The sequence below is a fragment of the Crocuta crocuta genome, unplaced genomic scaffold (genome assembly GCF_008692635.1).
Source record: "Crocuta crocuta isolate KB4526 unplaced genomic scaffold, BGI_CrCroc_1.0 scaffold130, whole genome shotgun sequence".
NCBI lineage: Eukaryota > Metazoa > Chordata > Mammalia > Carnivora > Hyaenidae > Crocuta > Crocuta crocuta.
In genome coordinates, this window is record NW_027527920.1 from 11,013,239 (window position 1) to 11,036,458 (window position 23,220).

Genomic DNA, 23,220 nt, shown 5'->3' on the forward strand with positions numbered 1-23,220 from the left:
AGATTCCAGTTAGGAAGCTCCAACCAAGACCAGCACCAGAAAGCAAAGGGATGTGCCTACGGTGAGGCCACAGTTGTACAAGCCCGTGGGGTTCCTGGACAGTCTAGGGCTCAGTTCTGCCATCTCATCTGTGCCAGGTCACACGATCGCCTTCTTGGCGGCCACACGATCCTCCTGTACACTTGGCCGCACAGTCCTGCCTGGACAGCACGCAGGACGGAGGGTCACAAAGGACAAGCTTCACATATTTTCATAGGCTGACGGACCACCAAGTGAAAGGTTATGTGTGTGGAAACATCTCCAAGTAGAAAGTGCCATGTGAACGTTCGCTGCTGTGATGAGAGGCAGCTCGGTGAGGGGAAAAGAGCAAAGGCTGTGATGTGCTGGGTTTGAATCCCGGCTTTTCCACGTATTAAGTACTTACTTGAAACTTCACTTATTCTCAAAAGTTATTTCAAATGGCTTCCACACTAACTCTTGGAGCTATGTGGTCTTGGACAATTTAAGCTCCCTGAGCCTCAGTCTGCTAACCTGTGAAATGGGGAAGAACAAAGGACTGTGCCGGTGTGAGGGTCAAGGAGGCAGCACCCAGCACAGATCTGCCCTGTGGTGTAGACCTGACAACACCTCTCATCGTGTTCTTTTCGACCCGGGACACTTTGGGCAGCCATTTACATAAAAGAGGACTACAGAAGCAACAGACTCTACTGTTACGTCCCAGAACATTCTGTACTGCTGGAGAAACAGCCGAGAAAGGGAATGTGTATTTAAGAATGTATGCAAAAAGATAAGGGCTTTAAAAATGCTAACTTGTCAAAGCAACACTACCCTTCTCAGCCAACAGGCCCAGGCCCCAGGGTGATCCGCCTTAACACCAGTGCCTGTTATAAAGGAGTGCTGCTCAGAGACATTCAGCTTGGGGTTTTAAGTTGGCAACTTCAGTTGAAGCATTACTCGAACGGCAAGAAAACCCTTCAGTTCCCTTCTTGCCCGAATAAAAGTAAAATGGGCATCGTCTCCTGGTTTTATGCCTTGGGGGAAATTGGAAGTCTGGCTTGATGAAATCTCGGATCAAATGTCAAGTGCAGGGGGTCTCAGAAATACTGATCTTCTTTACTGTGTAAAACTAAACAAAACTTATGGATTTTTCTCAGGCTGTCAAAAACAATCCCATCTGAAACCAGGTCACATCTGCTTTGCCTGGGAGAGCTTGTGAACATTGAAGAGGCAATAAATGGCTTTTTTCTGACAGGCTTTGCAAGTTTCTCCTTAACAAGAGAAAGGGAAAGAATCAAGAGTGCAGGGCAGAAGCAAGGCATCACTTTCCACCTATAGAAAGTGTGTCCTGGAGTGGAAACTTGTAGAGAATTCTAGAGCAGACACTCATCTGATTTTTGGGAGAAGGCTGTGGTTCTTGCCACAGCCTCCTGACAAACGTTCCCGCTGGCTTTGGAGACGGGCAGTGTTACAAGTGGTCACAGCACAGTTGCCTCCAGAGACAAAGTTGTAGTCACTAGGTCCTTCCCCCGGCATTTACATTCAGTACCTGGAGCTCACGGGATCAACATTTCCTTCTTTCATAAAGAGAGCAGTGATTTTAGACTATGAACTTGCCTGAGGCTTTTAGCTTTTCTGAAGAATGTAGTGTTCCTGGTGATGTTAACAGGAGTTTGAGTTTTGCATGGAAGCAGCAGCATAGAAAGCTCCTGCTGGATGGTCAAGGTCAGAGCAAGGACCTCTCCTTGGAAGTGCCCTGTTCTGAGAAAGCCCAAAGCGCTGACTCGGCGTGGCAGCCTGTAGGGCTGTGGTGAGGAGCGACTTCTTACTTGCCCTGGGTATAAATACTTTCACATGCTGGGATGTGGGGCCTTCTTGGATATAAAACTAATTCCACAGTCTTGGAATAAAAAACTACATTGCTTTAGGGATCTCCCAAACTTCTCAGTTTTCCCCTAAATATCTGTCTGGCAAATGCACACAAAGAAATTTCCTGAGCAAGCCACTGGTAATTTTATATTCGCTCTGCCCCCTTTTGCTTCAGGTCACACTGCTCTTGTGTCTGGAATGTAAAAGAGAACTCAAGACGCAGTGGTGAAAAGGGGGAACCTTAATGAAAACGTCAGCTGCTACAAACACAGGGCCAGGAACTAAAGTCATTTCGCGTTGTGCTTTTTAACGGTGCCTTTTCCTTGCCAGCCGTGCTGGCATTATTGTGTGTTTTGCTTCACGGTCTGGGCTGCAGTAAGAAAACCTGCTTTGTTTCACACATGGGCTGGGTAGCTCCGAAGAACTCAGATGTGGAAAGATCTCCACAGATCATGGGCTCTTCACTCAGTAACTCAGGCGGGTTAACATCTGAACCAACCAGACGGATGCAGACTCGGTCTTTAAAGATTTCTGGAAACAGAGAACCAAACCTTCCCCAGAGCCTCTTAGTGTTTCAGTCCTGCAAAGCCTAACATTGCTTCCTTCTGTTCAAACTCTTCCTTTCTGTAACCCAAGTTCCTGTACATTTGTTCAGGAAATTCAAAAGCACGAGTAAAATCAAATGAGTTATGTGAGTTCAAAGTGATCTTACTAACACAGGGGTCTGTTTAAAAAAAAAAAAGATTGGGTGGGGGCACTTGTGTGGCTCAGTCGGTTAAGCATCCGATTTCAGCTCAGGTCACTGATCTTGCGGTTTGTGGGTTCGAGCCCTGTGTCCAGCTCTGTGCTGACAGCTCGGAGCCTGAAGTCTGCTTCGGATTCTGTGTCTCCCTCTCTCTCTCTGATCCTCCCCGGCCTGTGCTCTGTCTCTCAAAAATAAACATTAAAAAAAATAATTTTTTTTTTAAATGAGACTGTGTAAAGCATCAACAGAATCCTGATTGGGGTCAGGGTTGGGGGTTCTGATGATTTTTCTTTCTTGGTAGTGACTTAACAGACTCATTACAAACAGAATTATTCATGCTGCAGCCTTAATACTCAACCATACTAAAATCTCAAAATGCAGGCACTGTTAGAAACTTCTGTCATCCCATGCTAGATATATATGTATGCACGTGCATACATATGATACTCCTGTTTACATGCGTTGTTACGACATCTGTTAGCAAGTGATTTTGTTTGGTGTCATTCCTGTATTATCTCTGGGAGTCTTTGTAAAGACATGCTTAGAATGGACTCCTGGAGAAAAGACACTAAGTAACCTGGGGGCCTTCACCACAAGGAGAAGGGCCTATCAGTCACAGCCCTCCGCCCTGACAGCCCGCTGCATTCAGGAGTATCGTACACAGGATTTGTGCTTCATCAACAGCTCGCTAACTGTAGTTCCATTCACCTTCCCAGTGTCCCTACAATCGGCTCCACTATTCTTTATTCCAGACTGAGCTACCGGTCTCTAATGAGCCAGGCGGTAGCTTGGGAAGGGGCACCTTCTATGTGCTAACACTGGTATGGGTGCAGAATTCAGGCATGTGAAGCTCCAGCCGGCCTGTTTGTTTCCCAACGGACCGCCTGATTACTCGGGCTGCATCAGAGATGAAAGGGGGCTCTTAGGAAGTGGCCTTTGGGACCAAACTTTCCCATATTCAGACTGGTACAGGTACAGGCGTTCTAAGGCAAAGCCTGTGCTCGGCCACTAAGGGAAGGGAGTGTAGGGAAGGCAGACAGGTAATAGAGAGGAGTCCAAAGGAGACATGGGGGAGGGGCAGTTCTCAGAAAGCCACCAACGGTATTTGGACAAGACTTTGTTGCACAAAAGCAGGCTACCCTGTCCTTTCACGGGGGCAGTTAAATCCCATACTTGGCTCTTCCAACACTTCCTTGAGCCGTGAGAAACAGAAAAGTAACTGAGGGGGATGTGCTAAGCACGAGGGAGATGGTCGTGTGTGTTCTGCCCTGGGAGTCGGGTGATGGGCTGGAAGGCAGGTGACCTGGCCCAACACTGTCAACAGAGGCCGTCTGTCTGAAAACCCACTCCCCAGATGGACCCCGCTCTCAGCCTGTTGGCCTCAGAAAGGACAGTATGGTCCGGGCACGGCCCTGGGGGGCTGGCAGGAGAGTAGTGAAAATAGAGCCCGGTTTCGGCTATCAGGGGGAAGCTTCTAGGGTGGAGCTAAGCTAGAGAGCGTCCCCTGGGCGTGGGTACCAGTGTGCACGCGCTTCTTAAAACAGGGGCTTAGAGTGGCAGACCTCCTCTGGTTCCGCCGTGGCTGCTGCCATCTGGCCCTGGAGGGCCAGGTGCCCATAGTCACTGGTCATTTGTGAAGCCAGTCCTCCCAACTCCTCCGGGTTAGTAACCGACTTAGTCATCTGGAAAAAGAAAACAAGCAAGACACAAACACACACACACATACAGAGAAAAGCATGAGAACCATGTGTTAATACCACCGGAAGCCAAAGGGGTTCATTCACTTTTAAGCTCTTAACTTGCACAGGGCGGGCGCGGGAGGGCTGGACACCGGAGAGGGCAGTTCAAGCGAAGCCCATGCTGCGACGTGCACAACGGGCCAGGGCCCCTCTCAGGCCAGTGGGCTACATGCTGGGCCCCGGCTGTGCAGCGTGGAGGCCGGGCCCTCGCGGCCGTCCCCTCCCGGAGGTGAGCGTGGCAGCCCCGGCCCGCCCGGCCCTGCAGGCCAGCAGGTGAGGCGCCCAGGGAAACACGGGGGGCATGGGCCCCATGCAGTGCACGTCTCTGGCCCCGTGCTTCTGCAGGGGGCTGACCTGGCGACTGGGAACCCAGAAGCGGGTCCCACACGGGCAAGAGGGCATGAGGACAGGGCGGTTAGGGAAATCGTGACTGAGAAGGGACGGGCGAGCCGGATGTCTGGGAGGACGATATTCAAAGAGAATACAGCTTTGTAGTCAATTTGTGCCCAAGAACAAGGTTTCAGCCACAAATTTAGTTAGGAGTACACTGTAGAGCCCCTGGGCGGCTCAGTCAGGTAAGTGTCTGACTCTTGGCTTCGGCTCAGGTCAGACGCTTGGTTCTGTGAATTCAAGCCCCGCTTTGGGCTCCGTACTGACAGTGCGGAACTTGCTTGCGATTCTCTCTCTTTTTCTCCTTCCTCCCCGCCGCCCCCTCCCCCCCCCATAAACTTAAAACCAGTACATCATACCCTAGATGGTCGAGCTTTGCCTTTTCATGATCAGGACATTCAGTATTTTCCTCCTGCTTCATAGAAAACGTACCTAAGTTTATCCTATGAGACTAGCACACTGGTTTCCAGTTTTTCCTTTTCTTCCAACAAAATGCCTGCTGGTTCTCACAACAGCAGTTTTAACTGCTGCCTGGGAAGGTATCCTTGCCCTTCTTGAGTAAGAGGCTTCCCTCCTGCCCTATGCTCTTCTCTCTCTTGGCATTAGAAGACCTTGACTTTAACGGGCTTTACAAAATGTTTTCAATGGCTCCATAATCACGGAGGTTGGAAGGGAACGTGTAGCCCTCCGACGCATTTACCAGGAAGTGTCGCAGGCTTTCTGGTGTCTGAACCCTGGATTCTGGGGCAACGTGACACGGGGAAGCAGGACCCTTGCCTACTCAGGGTCCAGGCCAGCTCACGAAGGAGCAGCCATGCAGCCCCGGGCTGGGCCCCTGAAGAGCATGGACATCAAGGATCAGGATGGGCCTGCTGAGAGCCTAGCCCAGGACAGATTCCAGAAACACCACGAGGCCATTCAAAATACATTCATCTCCGGCTGTGCTGTGCTCTCTGCTCAGAGGACTTGGCATCGTGGGGCTGCCCGATGTGACCTGCGCCCCGCCCCGGAGCGCCCTGAGCAGAACCAGTTCGGGCCTGACTCCAGCTCTTTCAGTCACTGAGACGGCGCTGCTCCTGTTCCCCTTCCAGACCCAAATCCTTTTCAACAACAACGAGCTTGGCACAATCCCGGAGTTTCTAAGAAGGAGTAGCAGCAGCAGGGGAAGGCTTTGTGGTCCAAGCTCAACCTCTAGTGGACATACGACTACATGACAAAGCCAGCCAGAGGTGCTGGGCCCGGTGGGGCAGGAGCCCGGCCCGGGCTCAGTCTGGTCCCTCCGGCCGGGAAGCCACCTCATCTCTCAACTCAGGATGCTGGGGCAGCGGCAGAGAGGCATCTTCCAAAACTTTATTCTGTGACCTCTGAGCCTTCAGAGGTAAATAAGAACTTTCTTACTCCGTACTCCATACTCTCTGAGGACACAATTTGTCAACTTTTTAAATTAGTTTTTAGCATATCAAGATGGCATTCACCGTCTCTCCATGCCACTTTTATCTAAAGATGCATATAATGCAATTCTGATGGCAATACATTCTAGGACAAAAGAAAAATTGAAAATTACTCTTCAAGGTTACATGCCTTCTGTTGTCTGGGCAATTGTTTTCATAGATGCAACTGTTTCGCTGCGCCTGAAAGACTAGCTTATCTTACTGTCCACACACTGCAGCTTGATTCCATTAGACCATCTCTGTTCGGCCCCCACATGTCTTCTCCTGTATTGTAACTTGATAACAACACATCCAGTCCCTGGTGGGGTGAATAGGATTTCTTGTTCTTTCCCTTTACCTCCAACTTCCTTCTCATTTTCTCTCCCTCCTTTGCTCCCCTGTCCTCATGCCCAAGTCTCAATTATCTGTAATTCCCTCTTGCAGCTTTTCCATGAAATGAGAGCTGTGGGCGTCTGGCCCACAGGCACCCAGAGAGATCACAGATAAAGGACAGAGCTGGGGCCCAGAAGGAACAGGAGACACGGGGTAATCTCTCTCCAACACAGACCTCGATTGCAAGACTCAGCGGTGCTAGTAGAGGAAAACAGGGCAACCAATGCTGGGTGGGGCAGCTCTTTCCCTCTTACCATTTCCTGAGCTGTTACCGCAATGGCTTTGGAGTATTTAACCACAGTTGTCTGATAGTCGACAAATGTTCCCTTTGGTTCTGGAGGAGTGCCTTCATCCAGCTACAGAGGAGAGAAAAAAGAACCCACATGTCAGGGGAGGACAGCTCAAGTGTGGACTGTATTTATTAGAATCAGAATTTTGCAAATGGAGAAGCACACAGAATTTCTTTGGCCTAGAGTCAACAGCATCCCTCAGCTTGGGTGATAAGGACGTTAACAGAGGTGCAAAGACGGCAGTAGGGGTACACAGGCAAGGGGGGCCCAAGCCTTGTCTGAGAGGGGAGGGAGGGCACTTTGGAGGAAGGACATTTCTGCCAAGTCTTAAGAGGGTTGGAGCCTGCTACACACAAAAGGTGGAGGAGATGTTCCAAGAGGCAGGGTTAGCGCCCAAGCATCTGGCGGTGGGCATGAGCTACACATCTCTAGGGAAGCACAGAATGGCAGAAGATGAGCCAAGAGAGGAGGCAGAATCTACATCATGAAGGGCTTCCCTAGGAATGGTGGAGCCCACAGAGGTGTACACCCTCAAACTCACTTCTGATCTAAGATGGAGAAGCCAAGGAATTGGAATCGCTGGGAATAACTTATTGCTCATCTGACTGAAAGCAATAGGAATTGAGAGATGGGAGAGACCATTGTGGGGGGAAGAGTTGGAACAAGTCGGACTTGACTCTGCCTCTCGAAGGGTTGGGGTCATAGTGGCCCAGAAGACCTCTATTCAAGGCCTGGTTCCAGGGCTTGTGAATGGGCCTCAAGCTGGTTACTTAAACTCTGAGTCTCAGGTCGTTCTTTGGAGACTTCCTAGCATCAAGAAGTTGTAGGGCACATCAACTGAGACCATACCTGGTCAAGAGCCACATGAAGGAAGAGACGATGACCAGGATAATAAAGATGATGATAATAATATCAATGAGGACTATGCGGATGAGAAAGGCAACCCATCTCTACCACCATCACCATTGCTACTGTCAACACTGATTGCTGAATGGTACTGCAGGTAAGGAGGCAGAGTAAAGAGAAATGAATACAGGTAGAGTCAGTATAGTGAACAGAAGAGAGGCTGTTGAGAGCAGTGGGAATGAACCTGATTTGTCTGATGAAGAACCTTGAAATCATGAGGAAAAATGGCGGGGTCTGGGGTAGACAATGACATATTCGAGAAGATCTTCCTTTGCCAGACAGTCTGAAGCTGGGCAGGGACTAGGGACCAAGGGGCAACTAGGAAAGTTGCTCCATATAACAGCGTCATGTCACAAGCAGGCACTCACTATAATATGAGCCAAAGGAGCGTATCACTATAGCCTACGTATGAGGTGGCTGCATAGCTCGGGAATATAATTTCCATCAATGCATCAGTACAAGCTCCAGGCTAGATTTTTCTAAGCTTCTTTATCAGGGATAGAGCTGCCATCAAACATCTCCATTACACTATGGGGGACCTGCTGGTCAAATAAGGACTGAGTTGTGGACTCATTCTCTCTGTAGAGACTGACTGGGCATCTTCTAAGAGTCCAGCAATGTGTTGGGAGATTTCCTATGAGATGTGGCCTAACTACAAACACACCAGGAGGCTGGAGCTGGAGGGCAGCTTAGAACACAGTGGCCATAGGCCACTATGGCAAACCTACCAATCTAAAGACAGTGAGAAAATTAAGAACAAAGTGACCAAATTTTTGTATTTCAAATTTACTTAAAGAACTTTCCTTTACTCTGAGATGATACTTTTTTTGAGGGGGTATTAACATGATCCTTCTTATATGAAATAGTACTGATGCAGATAGCAGGATTTTTTTTTTTCATCTCCGTCCCTGGTCAAAAAGAATAAACCACCACTACCACCACTACCACTACCACCACCTAACAACCCAAACAAAAAAAGCAAATAAAGAAAAGGTAGTAGGTCACAAAATCCCCAAGGCTAAGAAACACTAACCTCACTGAATGAGGAAACCAAGGTTCAGAGGGCTTGAGTGATTTTTCCAAGGTCACCCAGAAAGCTGACTGCTTCATATTAACCTATCACTTCCCCAACCTTCTGGTGCTTAGGCATGGAGAGAGAATTCCTAGAAGAACCTCCACAGCGGAAGCACCAAACTGGCACAAATTACGTCCGAGTTAGAATCAACTTTGGGTGCACTTCGGTTTTTTCCGCCAGTCACGCAATGGCTTTGAGAAATTCAAATGATGATGTTAACAGCGTATCAATATTGTAGCCAACTAACCAGAATAAGAAAATGAGCAAATCCTAACACCTCAATGCTTAGGGGTTCAAAGGACCTGGAATATCACTTAATACAAAGTGCGTAGTGATGGGCAGGTTGTGGGGGGACTGAGCAAAGGGAGAATGGGGAAGAGGCACTGGGTGGTACGTTGGGTCCTGGATGGCAGGTCGGGGTAGGTCTGAGTTTAGGGGTACCAATGAAATACCACCTGTATACCCTGCGGAACTGAGGGAAAAACCCCTTTGTTCCTGGTCTCTGTGGGTCATGTTCCTAATTATTGCTATCAAGTATCGCCAGACTTCTGTCCCAGCCCTTCTGAAAGAATCAAATGTGTCCTGGGCTGAGTGAGAGAGCAGCAGTCACACCGCTGATGGCAGCCAGTAGGAAAGCTGCTTTCTTTACTGAAAAGCCGTCACACTATGGCAAGGCTCAAAGGCCATCAAAAAAAAAAGAAAGACTTCAAGAATCTGACTTCCATATTGCAGGGACTGATGGAACTCTTCTCTATCATTAGAGTGATTCTGAAAAATACCTTCTCCTAGGAAGGAAAAGCTTACCATATGAATTTCTATTTTGTATTGAGAAAACTTGAGCTCCATTATTTAATAACCTTGGTAAGCACATGGCTTACTTCCAAAGCTCTGGTGTTTTGACATCCTGGAGGCCAAACAAACCCACTGAGACTTACCCAAAGGCCTTTAGAAAGAGGGGAACTTCATTTGTTTTCTGCCAAACTGTCCATATTTGAGGCATGAGAAGCCCACAGCAGAAATTACTGGAGGGCTCTGACAAGGCACGCCCGAGGTCTCTGAAGGAGCCCCAGCATCTCAGCCTGGCTTGTGATGTTTATGGAGAATTATCTTAATTATAGTTTCGGGCTATCACCTCTTTATGGAGATACGTACCAACCAATCTTCTCTAAATTAGCAATTAAAGACCACTTATTATCCTGAAAACCGTAATAACGTATTTACAATTTGACAATGGACATTTCAAGACACAGACAAAATCTCAAGTTCTTGGCTGTGCTATCCAAGAAAGGCAATTAGATGTTGATGAACAATTGTTAATTTTACTATCAAACTGACATGACTAGTGAAGGACTCCTTGGGGAAAGAGCAGGAAACACTCTCCAGTCCCACTTCCCTACTGATCCAAGTCAACGGAGGGGTCACTGGAGGAGAAATAATTCTCCGGTTATCTTCTATGCCCATTGTCCACAAGAGTTCACCACCGGCTTTCACACATACTACTTCTATCTACATACTGGCATCTGTAGATACCAAAACCATGGGGAGGTTTAAAAAATATAGAGATTCCGGGGCACCTGGGTGGCTCAGTCAGTTAAGCGCCGGACTTCAGTTCAGGTCATGATCTCACGGTTCAGGGGTTTGAGCCCCATGTCCGGCTCTGTGCTGACAGCTCAGAGCCTGGAGCCTGCTTTGGATTCTGTGTTTCCCTCTCTCTCTGCCTCTTCCCTGCTCACACACTCTCTCTCTCTCTCAAAAATAAAAAAAATAATAATAAATAAAAAACTACAGGGATGCCTAGGCTCAACCCCACAGAGATTCCAATTGATTAGGGCTGGGGTAGGGTCTGAGAATGTGCTCCCTGTGATTCCTAGGTAGTTATTCCAAAGACCAGCACTTGGGAATCACTTCACTAAGTCACTTTGCTGTCTGTTCCCCATGACAACTCTGTGAGGTAAACAGGGGAGGTAAATAATTATTTCCATTTTCTAAGTGAAGGAACCAGTGATACCTTCTCCATCTCCATTGTCTTTCCCCTGCATAAAACTGGAAGTCAGGGTGAGAGTGGCTTACAACGTAATGAAGAAACAAGGAACGAATACTATGTTGGATGCAGGATAGAACATGTGTATATTAATCAGAATGCTCAAGAGGAGGCTCACTCATATCCACTTTGACTGACCACTCCTTAGAGAAAAGTGCCTGGGCGCCACGTCTGAGAGAAGCTGAGGAAAAAATGGCATCAAGAGTGGGCAAGTCAAGGGTGAGCACATCAATGGCGACGTGAGCACGTGGATGCCTGGGCCTACCTTGCTCATGGCCTCTGCAATGGCATCGACCATGCCTCCCACCAGTCCCACTTCGCTGGCTGCTTCATTCAGGGTCACCATGATGTCGTCGACGGCCTCCTTCATGAGCTGGGCAGCCTCTGTGATGGCGTCGTGGGTGTGCTGGGCCTGAGAAGGGACAGGGGAGAGGATTGCGAGAAGTTTCCATATGCAGAAGAAAATGGTGCTCAGTCTCCTCAGAATCACTTCACTGCTTTTAAGTATAACCTTAAAAAGGCACAATACAAAACCGTATCTCCATGACGGAGCATAACAACGTATTCTGGGTTTTTCCTTCTATTATGTTGGCACATTTGTTTGCAAAAGCACTAAAAATCACAAAGGAAAACAGAAAGAGACCTTCTTTTCTAATTTAGAAGAAAAAAATCACAATATCATGTAGCATCTTATGACAGGACCAGTTTTGAGTTAGCGTGTTCAGGGTGGCAGAAAGAGAATGCCACAGATTCCCAAATATGCAAGTTGATGGGTTTAATTAAAAATAACAAAAACAACAACGAATATAGGGGCATCTGCGTGGCTCAGTCGATTAAGCATCCAACTTTGGCTCAGGTCATGATCTCCCAGTCTGTGGGTTTGAGCCCCGCGTCAGGCTCTGTGCTCACAGCTTGGAGCCTGGAGCCTGCTTTGGATTCTGTCTCTCTCTCTCTCTCTCTCTCTCTGCCCCTCCCCTTCTTGCACTCTGTCTCAAAAGTAAATAAAACATTAAAGAAACATTAAAAGAACTAATACAAAGTAAAAAAATTGTTTACAACAAATGCACTTCTCTTCAAAGCTGGTGGACACCCCTGTATTCCAGAAGATTGATGTAGGTATGTGGCAAAGAAATAAATCTGCAGAAAGACGAACAGGTTTGATAATGAGGTCACAAATTACGCTGCCATGAGGTTGGAGGGATGAGTGAGCCAGATTCTCCAGGGACAGACGTCCATGCCGCAGGCAGAGTCTCGAGGGCTCAGGAGTTCCCCCTGACCGACACGTGGAGAGGTTCTAATGATCGCGGGCGTACCGCATGCGGGACAAGACAGAGTAGGCGCTGGCTGAATGAGTGAATGAAAAGATGAACCAACGGTGGTGTCAGGCTCCCTGGAAAACACCTCCTGGGGAAGCAAGACGCAGGAGAAAGAAGCAAGGTCCTGACATCAGAAAAGCTGGGTTCCGGCTCTGGATCCACATCTAACTAGCGCAGTGGTCCTGGGCTTTGCTTCCTCAGCACGATGGAAAAATGGTAACAAGGCTCTGCTGAGATGATATGGGTGCATCACTGTGTATTTATAATAAGAGCAGCCTAGTAGGTGCTCGAGCCTAGGGAAGCCTGACATAATGTCAGGTAGTCAGGGTCAGAACGGCGACACTCCAGGCGCTCGGGCGCACAAACGTGCATCACTGACCACTGTGGCTAAAATCAACTGAGAAGTTAATGATGACAAATGACCTTGAAGAACAGAGATCCCTTGCCTCTTGCCCAGACCCGTGTGCTCCTTCTCTATTCCACAGGCCGTCCATGGGGGGTGGGGCAGGGAGGCAGCCTCCCTCCGCCACCTGCCTCACCTGGCAGCCTCCTCACAGCTCCACCCTGTCACCTGAGGCCGGCAGCAGCTGCTTCTATTGTGTTCGCCTCCTCCCTTCCCCCCATGCTAATCCCAGCCCTCTTTCAAGGCCCAGCCTAAATGCCACCTCCTCCAGCAGCCCTCCTTGTCCTCCCCTCGGATTCCTGGAGCCCTGAGAAGCAACTCTGGAGATAGACGGTCATCAAGAGACAAAGGCCTCAGAGAAAAGGACACTGGGAAGAGAGACTCAACAATGGAAAACGATACAGCTTCTGCCCTGTGCTCTCTCAGGACTTGGTCCTGTGAAGTCTCCGCCGCTGGCTAAGAAGGGTGGCTGTCTTGAGGCGGTATGCTGGGCAGACCGCATGGGGAGACCACACAGAGCTAGAAAGGGCGGCCCATGGAGCCCCAGCCCCCTCAACATCTGATTTCAGCTCAAGCACCAGACCTGGGAGTGACCGAGTGTCTGTCATCCAAGCCCCAGCCATCATCTGGCTGCAGTGGCAGGAGGGACTGAGTGAGAACTACCTTGCCACGCCCAGTGGATCTGCAGACCCACCAGAGATCATACTAAAGTGGTGTTGTTTGAAGTCACTGTTTTAGGATGGCTTGTCTGCAGCAATAGTGAACTGTGACAGTCCATAAGAAGCGCTCCTAAGGCAGCCCTGGGGGTCAGGCAAGACTGCTAGGAGGCGGTGTCCAAGATGAAGTGGAGACCTGGAGGAAGAGACCGGAGTCTTAGCAGAGTTGATGGGGTGGGGAGGGGAGAAAAGGGAGAGGCTTCCAGGCAGAGGACACAGCCTGTGCAAAGGTCCAGAGGCAGAGGGAATGAGCACCCCAAAGATGAGGTGAAACACCGTATGTGAAGGGCCTGGCACAGCGCCTGGGGCACAGCTCCTGCCCATTCTTCAACCAGACTGTGTGCTCCTCGCCAAGGTCTGCTTCCCTCTAGATGCACAGAGGAAATGAACGGTCTGATCAAGTCCCCAGGTGGGGCTGATGTAAAGGGTGAGACATTCATTTTTACTTTCATGCCTAATTTTTTTTTAAAGGATAACCTTCACAGGCTGTTGGTGCAAGTTTCTCCTCTGGAGAGGCTTGGTTAGATATTAATGGAACCATCTGTTTTTATGCTGCTGAGTGGTCCTGGATGGCAGAGCAGACGGCAGAGACAGGGCTGGAGGGGAGTCAGAATGGGCCCTGGCCCTTCCTTCCTACCTTGGACCATCAACTGGGCTCCCTCCGGCTGCAGCGATTGGGACTGGAGCAAGAATACCTAGCGATGTTCACGTGGAGGCGGGCAAGGTGCCAAGGGCTAGTGTGTACTTAATACAGTGCAGGAGGCAGCCTGTGGGCCCGATGGGACTTTCCAACTAGTTCCATAACCTGTGTGCTTTTATCTTGGGTCAGGTATTTTAGCATTTGACAGTCACTGCTTCGTTCCAGATGACAGGGAACCAGGAATAATGACAAATGTCAATGCACGGGACAGCAGGAACAGCAGGCAGCTGCTAACATTCCTTAGGGACTCCTCTGCGCCAGGCACTGGGCTCATTGCTGTGATGCAGGTCCCGTTCACCCTCACAGCCCACTGCAAGGGGAGGGTTGGACAACATCCCTGCCAGAGAGACCCCCCCCCCACGACGGTCACAATCTGAAAATTGGAGCTTAAGTACTAAAGCTTACAGATCTGGTGGATGACGAATGCCACCCACCGGCGGGCCATCTGCTGAACTGATGCCACTGGTCAAAAGGAAAAGGAGCAGATGGTCTGATCAGATCAAATTTATCAGCACTACTGGAAAAAAAAACAACCCTTAATATAGGGAATATGCCATCCACAAAGGGNAGGAGCAGATGGTCTGATCAGGTCAAATTTATCAGCACTACTGGAAAAAAAAAAACAACCCTTAATATAGGGAATATGCCATCCACAAAGGGAAATTTCAGTCTTTCCCCCCAAACAGGGAGCTTTTAAATAAGGTAAAGCCACACAAGCAGCATATGGCAAAGTCAAGGGGCCTGACGACTTGCTACTGCTCCCAAAGTTGGCCGGGCCCCCGTCATTCAATGCCTTCTTGGGCATTTCAGCATCAATCCATCCTCTAGTATCTCAGCTCTATCTGTCATTGTGGGCTCCACTCTTGACCGTGAATGTACTGCCAGGCACAGTTCCCCAGTCTGCTTGCTGGAGCTCCCCAGGCCCGAGCCTGCATAACCTTCCAACAGCTGGTAGCCAGCCGCCAGGTGAGCCCCACCCCAGCACATCACCCAGTGTGCAACAGTACAGTATCTGGCTCATCTGTGCTCTAGGCTCCTGGGAGAGAGGCTTAGCCCTTCCCAAGCGACCAAGGACTGCCTGCTATTCCTGGTGGGCCCCCCGGACCACACATTAGTTTACACTAAGACAGTGACTCATGGTGGCCAGTAGGCAATTTCAGGATGGGGGCTGGTCCTGCTGGAAAGACCAACCATGTGATTAGAGGGTTGCGGCTTTGAGCAACATGCTATCAGCCTGCCCTCTGGGGACAAGATGGGGCTGGAGACTGAGTCACTGGTCATGGGACTAAATCCAATCAATCAAGCCTATGTACTGAAATCCCAATACCACTGTGCATAGCAAAGCTGGAGAGGGCTTCCCTGGATGGGGATGCATGTCAATAAGCTTGGGAAGGTGACCCCTCCTTGGGACATGTTTAGGACCCACCCCCCACAGACCTCACCTTCTGGATCTCTTCTTTTGGCTGGTTTATATTCCTTTATAACAAAACTGTAATAGTAAGTAGAGAAATTTCCTGAGTTATCTGAGTCATTCTAGCAGATTATGGAAGCTGAGGGGTAATGAGAACCCCTTGAATTTGTAACTACCAGGTCACAGTGAGGGTGGCCCGGGAGCCCCAGAGCTTATGGCTGGGGCCTAAATTGAGGACAATGCCTTGACACTGGGACATCGGACCTGATGCCAGAGAGTCAGTGCTTGCATTGCACGCTCTGGGCACTGTGGCCACCTAAGCAGTGACCATGGCTGTCCTGACATTACCTTAGGGGGAGAGGACCCTTCTGAAGGCCCAAGAAATGACATTTTCACTTTGGTGGATGAGAAGGTAAGTAGGCCAGGAAGAGAGGGTAAATGGTAACTGTTTTCTTTTTTTAATATTTTAATTTATTTTTGAAAAGAGAGAGAGAGAGAGAGAGAGAGAAAGAGCATGCGCACATGCATGCATGTCAGTCGAGGAGGGGCAGAGAAGAAAGGGACAGAGGATTTGAAGCAGGCTTCGTGTTTACAGCAATGAGCCTGATGCAGGGCTCAAACTCACGAACTGTGAGATCATGATCTGAGCCGAAGTAGGACGCTCAACCAACTGAGCCACCCAGGTGCCCCTAAATGTAACTCTTTTGGTGAACTAGCTGAAAGAGAAGAATTCTAAGAAGCGGCTGTGTGAGCCACAGGATCTCGCCGAGTCTGTGGAATTGGAAAGTCACAAGAATCAAGAAGAGATCTCAACGGTCAGATCACGAGTGGTTGTCTTGAGGCAAATGTGTCAGGATGCAAAGCTCTGTAAGGGATGTGAGGGCGGAAACTGGTAATTTAGGTTGATTACTGATTTCATGGTACAGAGAAGTAAAACATAACATGTGCAGATTGCTTTATTTTGATGACAGAAGTCTGGAAGGTGACATTTCCTGCACGTTACCCTCTAGAGAGAGCCCCTTATTGATAAAAAAGGCCAAATTGGAAGGTGTGTATTTCTCTAAATCTCACTTCAAATGAGATGATCACTGGTGACACACAAGTGTCAGAGACTGTGTACCCCCACATTAAAGCCAAGTGTGTGTTTCTGGGGAGAAGTGAGCATTGCTCCCATATGGGCTGAGGAGGGTGCAAGAGGCAAGTTTTGGGGAGGCGGCAGTAAATCCCAGAACTGCTCGCTGAACTCGGAAAATGGAAAGGACGCTTTCTCCACACTGGGGCATCCAAACACACAAAAAACACATCCTTGCTCTGGGCTGCCTGAGAAACAATCATCTTCCCATCCGCTTACACGAGGAGATCCAGGCTCTCTCCCCTTCACTGCGCACATTTAAGACCCAGACCCTTAAAGGGTCAGCTGAGAGTCTGTGAAGCCTCCTCCAGGTACCCCACGCCACTCCCAGGGCCGCCTGCTGTGACTGCAATGGCAAACCTCGTCTCTACCACAGCTGCGTCCCTATCACCCACAGGCCACCTGCGCACACTAGTTTTAGACACCCAAAGACACAGTAGGCGCTCAATGAAGGCGTGCTTAAAAGACCAAGAGCAATCTGGGAAGTGGAGTCAGAAGGCTCAACCGTGAGCCTTCATTATTTTAGATTCTGGAGGGGCTCCTTGTTACCGCTCCTCACAGCACAACACGGAGAAACATCAGACTCAGTTCTTTTTTGGAAACATGTCTGAAGTCTACTTCCAAGGGAGCCTGATTTCTGTATGATAGTGCTTCAACTACAAAGGCCAGCAAAGCAGGCACAGACATCACAGGAATGTGGAAAATGGGAGAAGGCTACAGGGGGTTGGGAGACAGATCTCACTGTTAGCAGAAGGTAAAGAAAAACCCACTAATAATTAGAAGTGCCCCACAGTGCACAGGGCTGTGTGTCTGCTGGAAGGTCTCAGGCAGAAGAAGCAGGAGGCGTCCTTCAAGGAGGAGGGAACTGGGTGGGGTAGGGGTGAGTGCAGAGGGAGATCTTGGGGGTCGACAATGAGGGTAAAAGGGGGCTCCGCAGGGTAAGGGGGAGGGTACCCAGCAAATTCCTTGTAATCATATGACTCATTAGCACCAGGCTCTGGGGCTGTCACTTCTTTTCTTTTTTTGAATACCTACTGTGTCAGGCACATTATCTCAGTCAATCTCTACAACTACCCCTGAGAGGTATTCACTATTAACCCCACTGTTTAGATGAGAAAGCAAAGAAATGAATTTAATCATGTTGGACCCAAAGCTTATCCTCTTTGTCACCACATCAAAGCCACTGATCTTCATTAAACCGCATTTCCTCTGAAAGCCATGACACACCACGTCTAACACATGCACACACACATCACCAAAGACCTAGCAAGTAACACCTAGGAAATATCTTCCCGAAGAATAGCACCAAAGGTGATTGAATCTATGCATCAGGCTTCTTAGGAAAGGATCTAAGAGCCTACTTGTAGTATCCTAGGCATCCTCTGTGACAAGCCTGTCACGCTCTGCAGACAGAGCATAGGCTGAAGGATGCCAATGAGCGGAGACACAGCTATATCCACCTGACTTTCACCCATCGTGTCTCCACCTGTGGTCAATGCTTCCGGTCATTCACTGCAAACTGTTCCACTCTTAGGTCCAGCCACCATTTTCAAGCAGATGAGGTCATTATAAAGCTTACGGCGCTCACTACACAGGCTCCCAACCATGAGTTTCTTGGTATAGGACAGAATTCCACATGGAGCTCCGAACTTATAGTCCAAAGGGATGGGCTAATATCTTAAAAACCCAGAAAACTTGGAGCACCTGTGTGGTTCAGCTGGTTAAGTGTCCAAGTCTTGACTTTGGCTCAGGTCATGACCTCTGGGTTCGTGAGATCGAGCCCCACACTGGGCTCTGTGTCGATAGTGTGGTGGAGCTGGCTTGGGATTCTTTCTCCCCCTCTCTCTCTGCCCCTCCTCTGCTCTCTCTCTCTCAAAATAAAAAATAAACATTACGGAAATCCCAGAAAACTCCTAATTCCAGTTATTCTGCTGGGAATAAAACTCTCTCAGGTCAGGGTAGACATGTGGCACTTAGCCCTGAAGAAAAGACAACCCAGAACTGGGTCTGGAAGGCAAGTCCTGGCTTCTCCAGTTTGGGGCAGGTGCAAAGGGGGCTGGTTCAACCCAGGAGCACCTGTCATTCAAAAGGGTCTTCTTGTTCTTCTGGCTCGACCTCATCATTTCAGCAACGAGACTTGTTTTTGTCCAGAACACCGAGAACAACTTGAAGGCAATGACTGGCTCTCAATATTTTTTAGCATCCCAAGAATTAGGCTCTTTCTAGTTGCTGGATACATGACTGGAAAAACTACACAAAGAAACCCCTAGTCTAAGATACTGTGCGTGCTGCTCTTAGAACGGTGTTTCTAACCTCTGGAGGGGCTGTCCCTCCCCACTGCTTAGAGTAAAGCCCTGCCTCTGTAGAGCGTAGAGGACACCTGTCACGACACGGCCCAGTTTGTCCCTCCCACCTGCTGACCCCACCCTCTGCACATTCCACATACACCAGACTGCGTGCTATTTTCTAAAGATACTGCAATCTTTCTGTAACCCTACGTACACCTTTGCATATGCTGTTCCTTCTTCCTAGCCTGCCTCTGGCCACTCTTAGGTACCAGGTAATTTCTTTTCTTGAGACCAACTTGCCAAATGTCACCTCTTCCCTGCCACTTTCCCGACCGCTCTCCAGCCTTTGCTGCGGGCAGTTTTAGGTACCATTTTTGTGATTAGCTTTGTTAGTTTTTCTTCAAAGCCTTCACCCATTGGCCTGTGCTTTCACAGGGTGCAGGCTCAGTCCTGACTCCATGTCCACCTCTTCTGTGATGTGCAACAACTCACCTAAGCAGTCTCAGTTTCCACATCTGTACAATGGGAACCTTCTTACACCATGGGATTTTTATGAAGATTAAGTATCAAAAGGATATAAGGTGTAAGAGGTGATTTCGAGTCAGCACTAAGTAACCGTGAGCTCTGACGGCGAATTTGTGATTTTGCCTCTTAATCTACAGTCCTCCTTGCTGTACCACGTTGTCCACGTGAAGACCTTAGGAATGCAACAAAGTGCACAAAAAAAGTACCTGCACAAGATGGATTCCTATAGCTTATAGGGAAGTCTCCCACACAAATCTCTGCAATCAGTATTCCCACAACTTAGACTGCTTAAGCGAGGACTCATTAAGTTCAGACTGACTACGTGGAGGCAGTTGCTAAAAGGTACCAAGAGCAAGAGGAGCCTCCGAACTTCCCTCAACGTACACGAGGGTTTCACAGGTTAAAACGATCACCCTGACACAAGTATCATCCCTGAAGGATGGCATGCTGTCACCTTTGGTCACTTAGTAGCCGGGTGATCCCTCAGGCTGCGGCAACATTCCACCAGCAAACTGGCAAGGGAGATTTTCATATCAAACTTCTGTCCCCAGGGCAATGGAAACACATGCCAGGGGTTACTCTGCATCATTTTGCTTTGAACTTGAGTCCCAGGAATGGAAACAGCATTCACTGGAAACCACTAGAGTTTTGCTTTGCGCGAGCCAGGTGCCACCAGTGAGCGGGTGCCTGGCAGGTGTTAGTTTTCATTCCTGCAATCAGCACACAAGGTTTTTCTTTCCCAAGGATGCTGGCTTACACCTTCTGTCATGGAAAGACTCACTTCTCAATAAGCCTTCATTCTGTGGANAAAGAAAAGCAGCCTGAGAGCAAAGGGTTTCAAGGAAGCCAACCCAAATGCCCTCTACCTGGAGCACTGCTGACCTAACCAGAGATTTGGAATAAAAGCAAAAATGATTTCACATCGTCCTAGATGTTCTGTGTGTGATTAGTCCAGTCCAGGAGGAGAAAAAAGCCTACTCAGATGGTTACCCACCATTCCCGCTGAGGCCTCTCCAGTAGGTAATGCCATGTTGCTTCTGTGCTCACAAGCGCCTACCCACCGGGTGCTGCAGAGCTGTATTTATGTATGTATGTATGTATTTATTTATTCATTCATTCTAATTCATTCATAATTATTTTTCTATTATTTCTTAATGTTTTATTTTTTTGAGAGAGAGAGAGGAAGAGAGAGAGAGAGAAAGAGCGTGCACGAGGAGAGGGGGACAGAGAGAGGGAGACACAGAATCCAAAGCAGGCTCCAGGCTCTGAGCTGTCAGCACAGAGCCCGATGTAGGGCTCGAACCCATGAACCCATGAGATTATAACATGACCTGAAGTCGGACACTCAACTGACTGAGCCATCCAAGTGCCCCAGAAGTTTATTGTTTGGTATTTGCTGTTCTGTAAAGCATTTAAAATAAAGTCCCAGAATAATACAGTAATACCCACTTACTAGCATAAAGAATGCCAGATTTTAACATTTCACTGTACTCACTTCAGATACCACCTTCTATTTCCACTCGGATAAAACACAATGAAAGTGACCACACTTTTCCGTCCCACTCCTCACTGTGTCTGTCAGTTACTAACTGCTAAATTATTTCCATTAAGTGTATTTGGGTTCAAACGTCTAGCCAGCACTTTCCCTTAATGCTTCTTCCCATTATGTGGAGGAAGAATGAGTGTGAAGAGGCCACAGGAAAGAAGGCCATTCCTGAGCTGTGCAGTCACTGGGTCAGAAATGAAGCAGGGGCAGGGGTTCATGGGTTGGTGGTGGCTGGGCCAAGGTGAGAGTCCAAAATATTAAAGGTCATTGGAGCTCACAACAAGACGGACCACTAGCCAGCAATAAACATACATTTACTCTTTTATTCTCGATTACAGTTTTCCTATAGGTAGTTTCAAAGCACTTGAGCAGGGCTGCGGCTGGCCTTTGTGATGCTTTGGATGAATTAATGGGGCTCCCTGTCCGTGGGTCAGACACGGTTGAGGCAAAGGCATATGACTTGGTTGCAATTGGGTCCCACTCTCCGCTTTGGCCAAACCCCTTTGTGTACGACCCAGCTTGCACAACTCAAGGTCTCAGCCCTACACATTTGCATTGGGTTTCACCCTCTTCCCCTGGAAGGGTATTGGTGTCACCACAAAGGGAACCACAGAGCACTGATGGGTCAGGGCTCAGGATGGGTCCTATACATACTAGCGGAGTCACGATGTTTGATGCATTAGAATCGTACATGTTTTCTAGATTCAATTTATTTACTTATAATTTATCTTCATTTGTTAATTTCTTTTTTTTTTAAATTTTTAAAGTTTATTTATTTGAGAGAGAGGGAGAGAGAATCCCAAGGAGGCCTCACCCTGTCAGCGCAGAGCCCAATGTGGGGCGCGATCTCACAAACCACGAGACCATGGCGAGTCAAAATCAAGAGTCAGACGCTTAACCGACTAAGCCACCCAGGCGCCTCTGCTTGTTAATTTTAAAAGTACATTTCATCAATGCAACTGTGAAACGTCAAGGGCTGCTGTGTGCTGAAAATAACACAACCAAGCTGGTGCCGTTATGGAGGCACTAGGCAGGGTGATGGCGGGAGAAGACTCCAGCTTGAGAAGCCACTGAATCTGAATTCTGTCAATTCCTTCAATGAGAAATCTTAGGCAATCTGCTTATTACCAAACTTCTGTTTCTTCCTCTATAAAACGGGGATAAATAATCGCACTAGCTCCATATGTTTGTTAGAAGGATTAAATTGGCAGTGTAAATGTCCGCAGTGCAATGCCTGCCATGTAGTAGGCACTCGGTAAAGGCTACGTGGCATTATTCGTCATGTACTGTGGACAAACGGGTTTGAAAGGATGTGCTTTTTCCTGTATTTAGGGAGCTTAGCAAAGACTCTAATGCATTCTGCTCTTGAGACATAGCAGAAGAAATATCCTTACCTGGGGTAGCATAGAAGTTAAAGTAACACAGAATTTGAGTATTCGGAACGTGATGTGGATTCCTTAGGCCTAGGGTGGCAGAGTGGGTTGAGTGGCGGCCCAAAAAAGATATGTCCATGTCCAAATCCCTGGAACCTGTGAATGTGATCTTTCTGGGGGAAAAAAGGTCTTTGCAGATGTCTTTAAGGATCTTAAGATGAGGGCATCCTAGATTACTTGGGTGGGTCCTAAATCTAAATCTATTAAAACTATTCTAATAAGAACCAGAAGAAGGGAAGACAAAGTGAAGAGCAGGAGACAATGTGACTACAGAGGCAGAGACTAGCAAGATACGGTGAGAGAACACAAAAAGCCACCAGCAGTTAGAAGAGCAAAGAAGTGGGGCATCTGGGTGACTCAGTCAGGTAGGCGTCTGACTCTCGGTTTCTCAGGTCATGATCTCATAGTTTCATAAGTTTGAAACTTGCGTCGAGCTCTGTGCTGACAGTGCGCAAGCCTGCTTGGGATTCTCTCTCTCTCTCTCTCTCTCTCTCTCTCTCTGCCTCTCTCCTAATTGTGCTGTCTTTGTGTCTCTCAAAATAAATACACTTAAAAGAAGTTAAAAAAAAACAAAACAAAACAAAACACAACAACCAGACGAGCAAAGAATGGATTCTCCCCTAGAGCCTCCAGAAAGAGTCTGGCCGTGCCGACACCCTGTATTTCGACTTCTGTGAGAGATTAAATTTCCATTGGTGTAAGCCACCCAGTTGGGAGTAATTTGTTATAGCAGCTCCAGGAAACTAATACACATGGGTTCTGAGAACTTGCGTTGATCACTCCCAAGTGCAGCTGACCTGGGACGTCACCTGAGTGTCTTAATGAAGAACTAGAACCGTGTAGGTATCAACTCTCAGTCCAAGACTCCTCTGGAA

General features: G+C 48.3%; 1 protein-coding gene across 1 annotated transcript in view; it reads right to left on the reverse strand.

Moving 5' to 3' along the window:
* Window positions 1-23,220, reverse strand: part of TLN2 (talin 2) — a 425,012-nt gene that overhangs the window by 53,217 nt on the left and 348,575 nt on the right. Inside the window, exons 42-44 of the mRNA XM_077745320.1 lie at window positions 11,141-11,287; window positions 6,818-6,919; window positions 4,174-4,293 (exon numbers count right to left, since the gene is read on the reverse strand). Of these exons, the coding sequence (XP_077601446.1) occupies window positions 4,174-4,293; window positions 6,818-6,919; window positions 11,141-11,287 (369 nt within the window). The remainder of the gene's footprint in view (window positions 1-4,173; window positions 4,294-6,817; window positions 6,920-11,140; window positions 11,288-23,220) is intronic.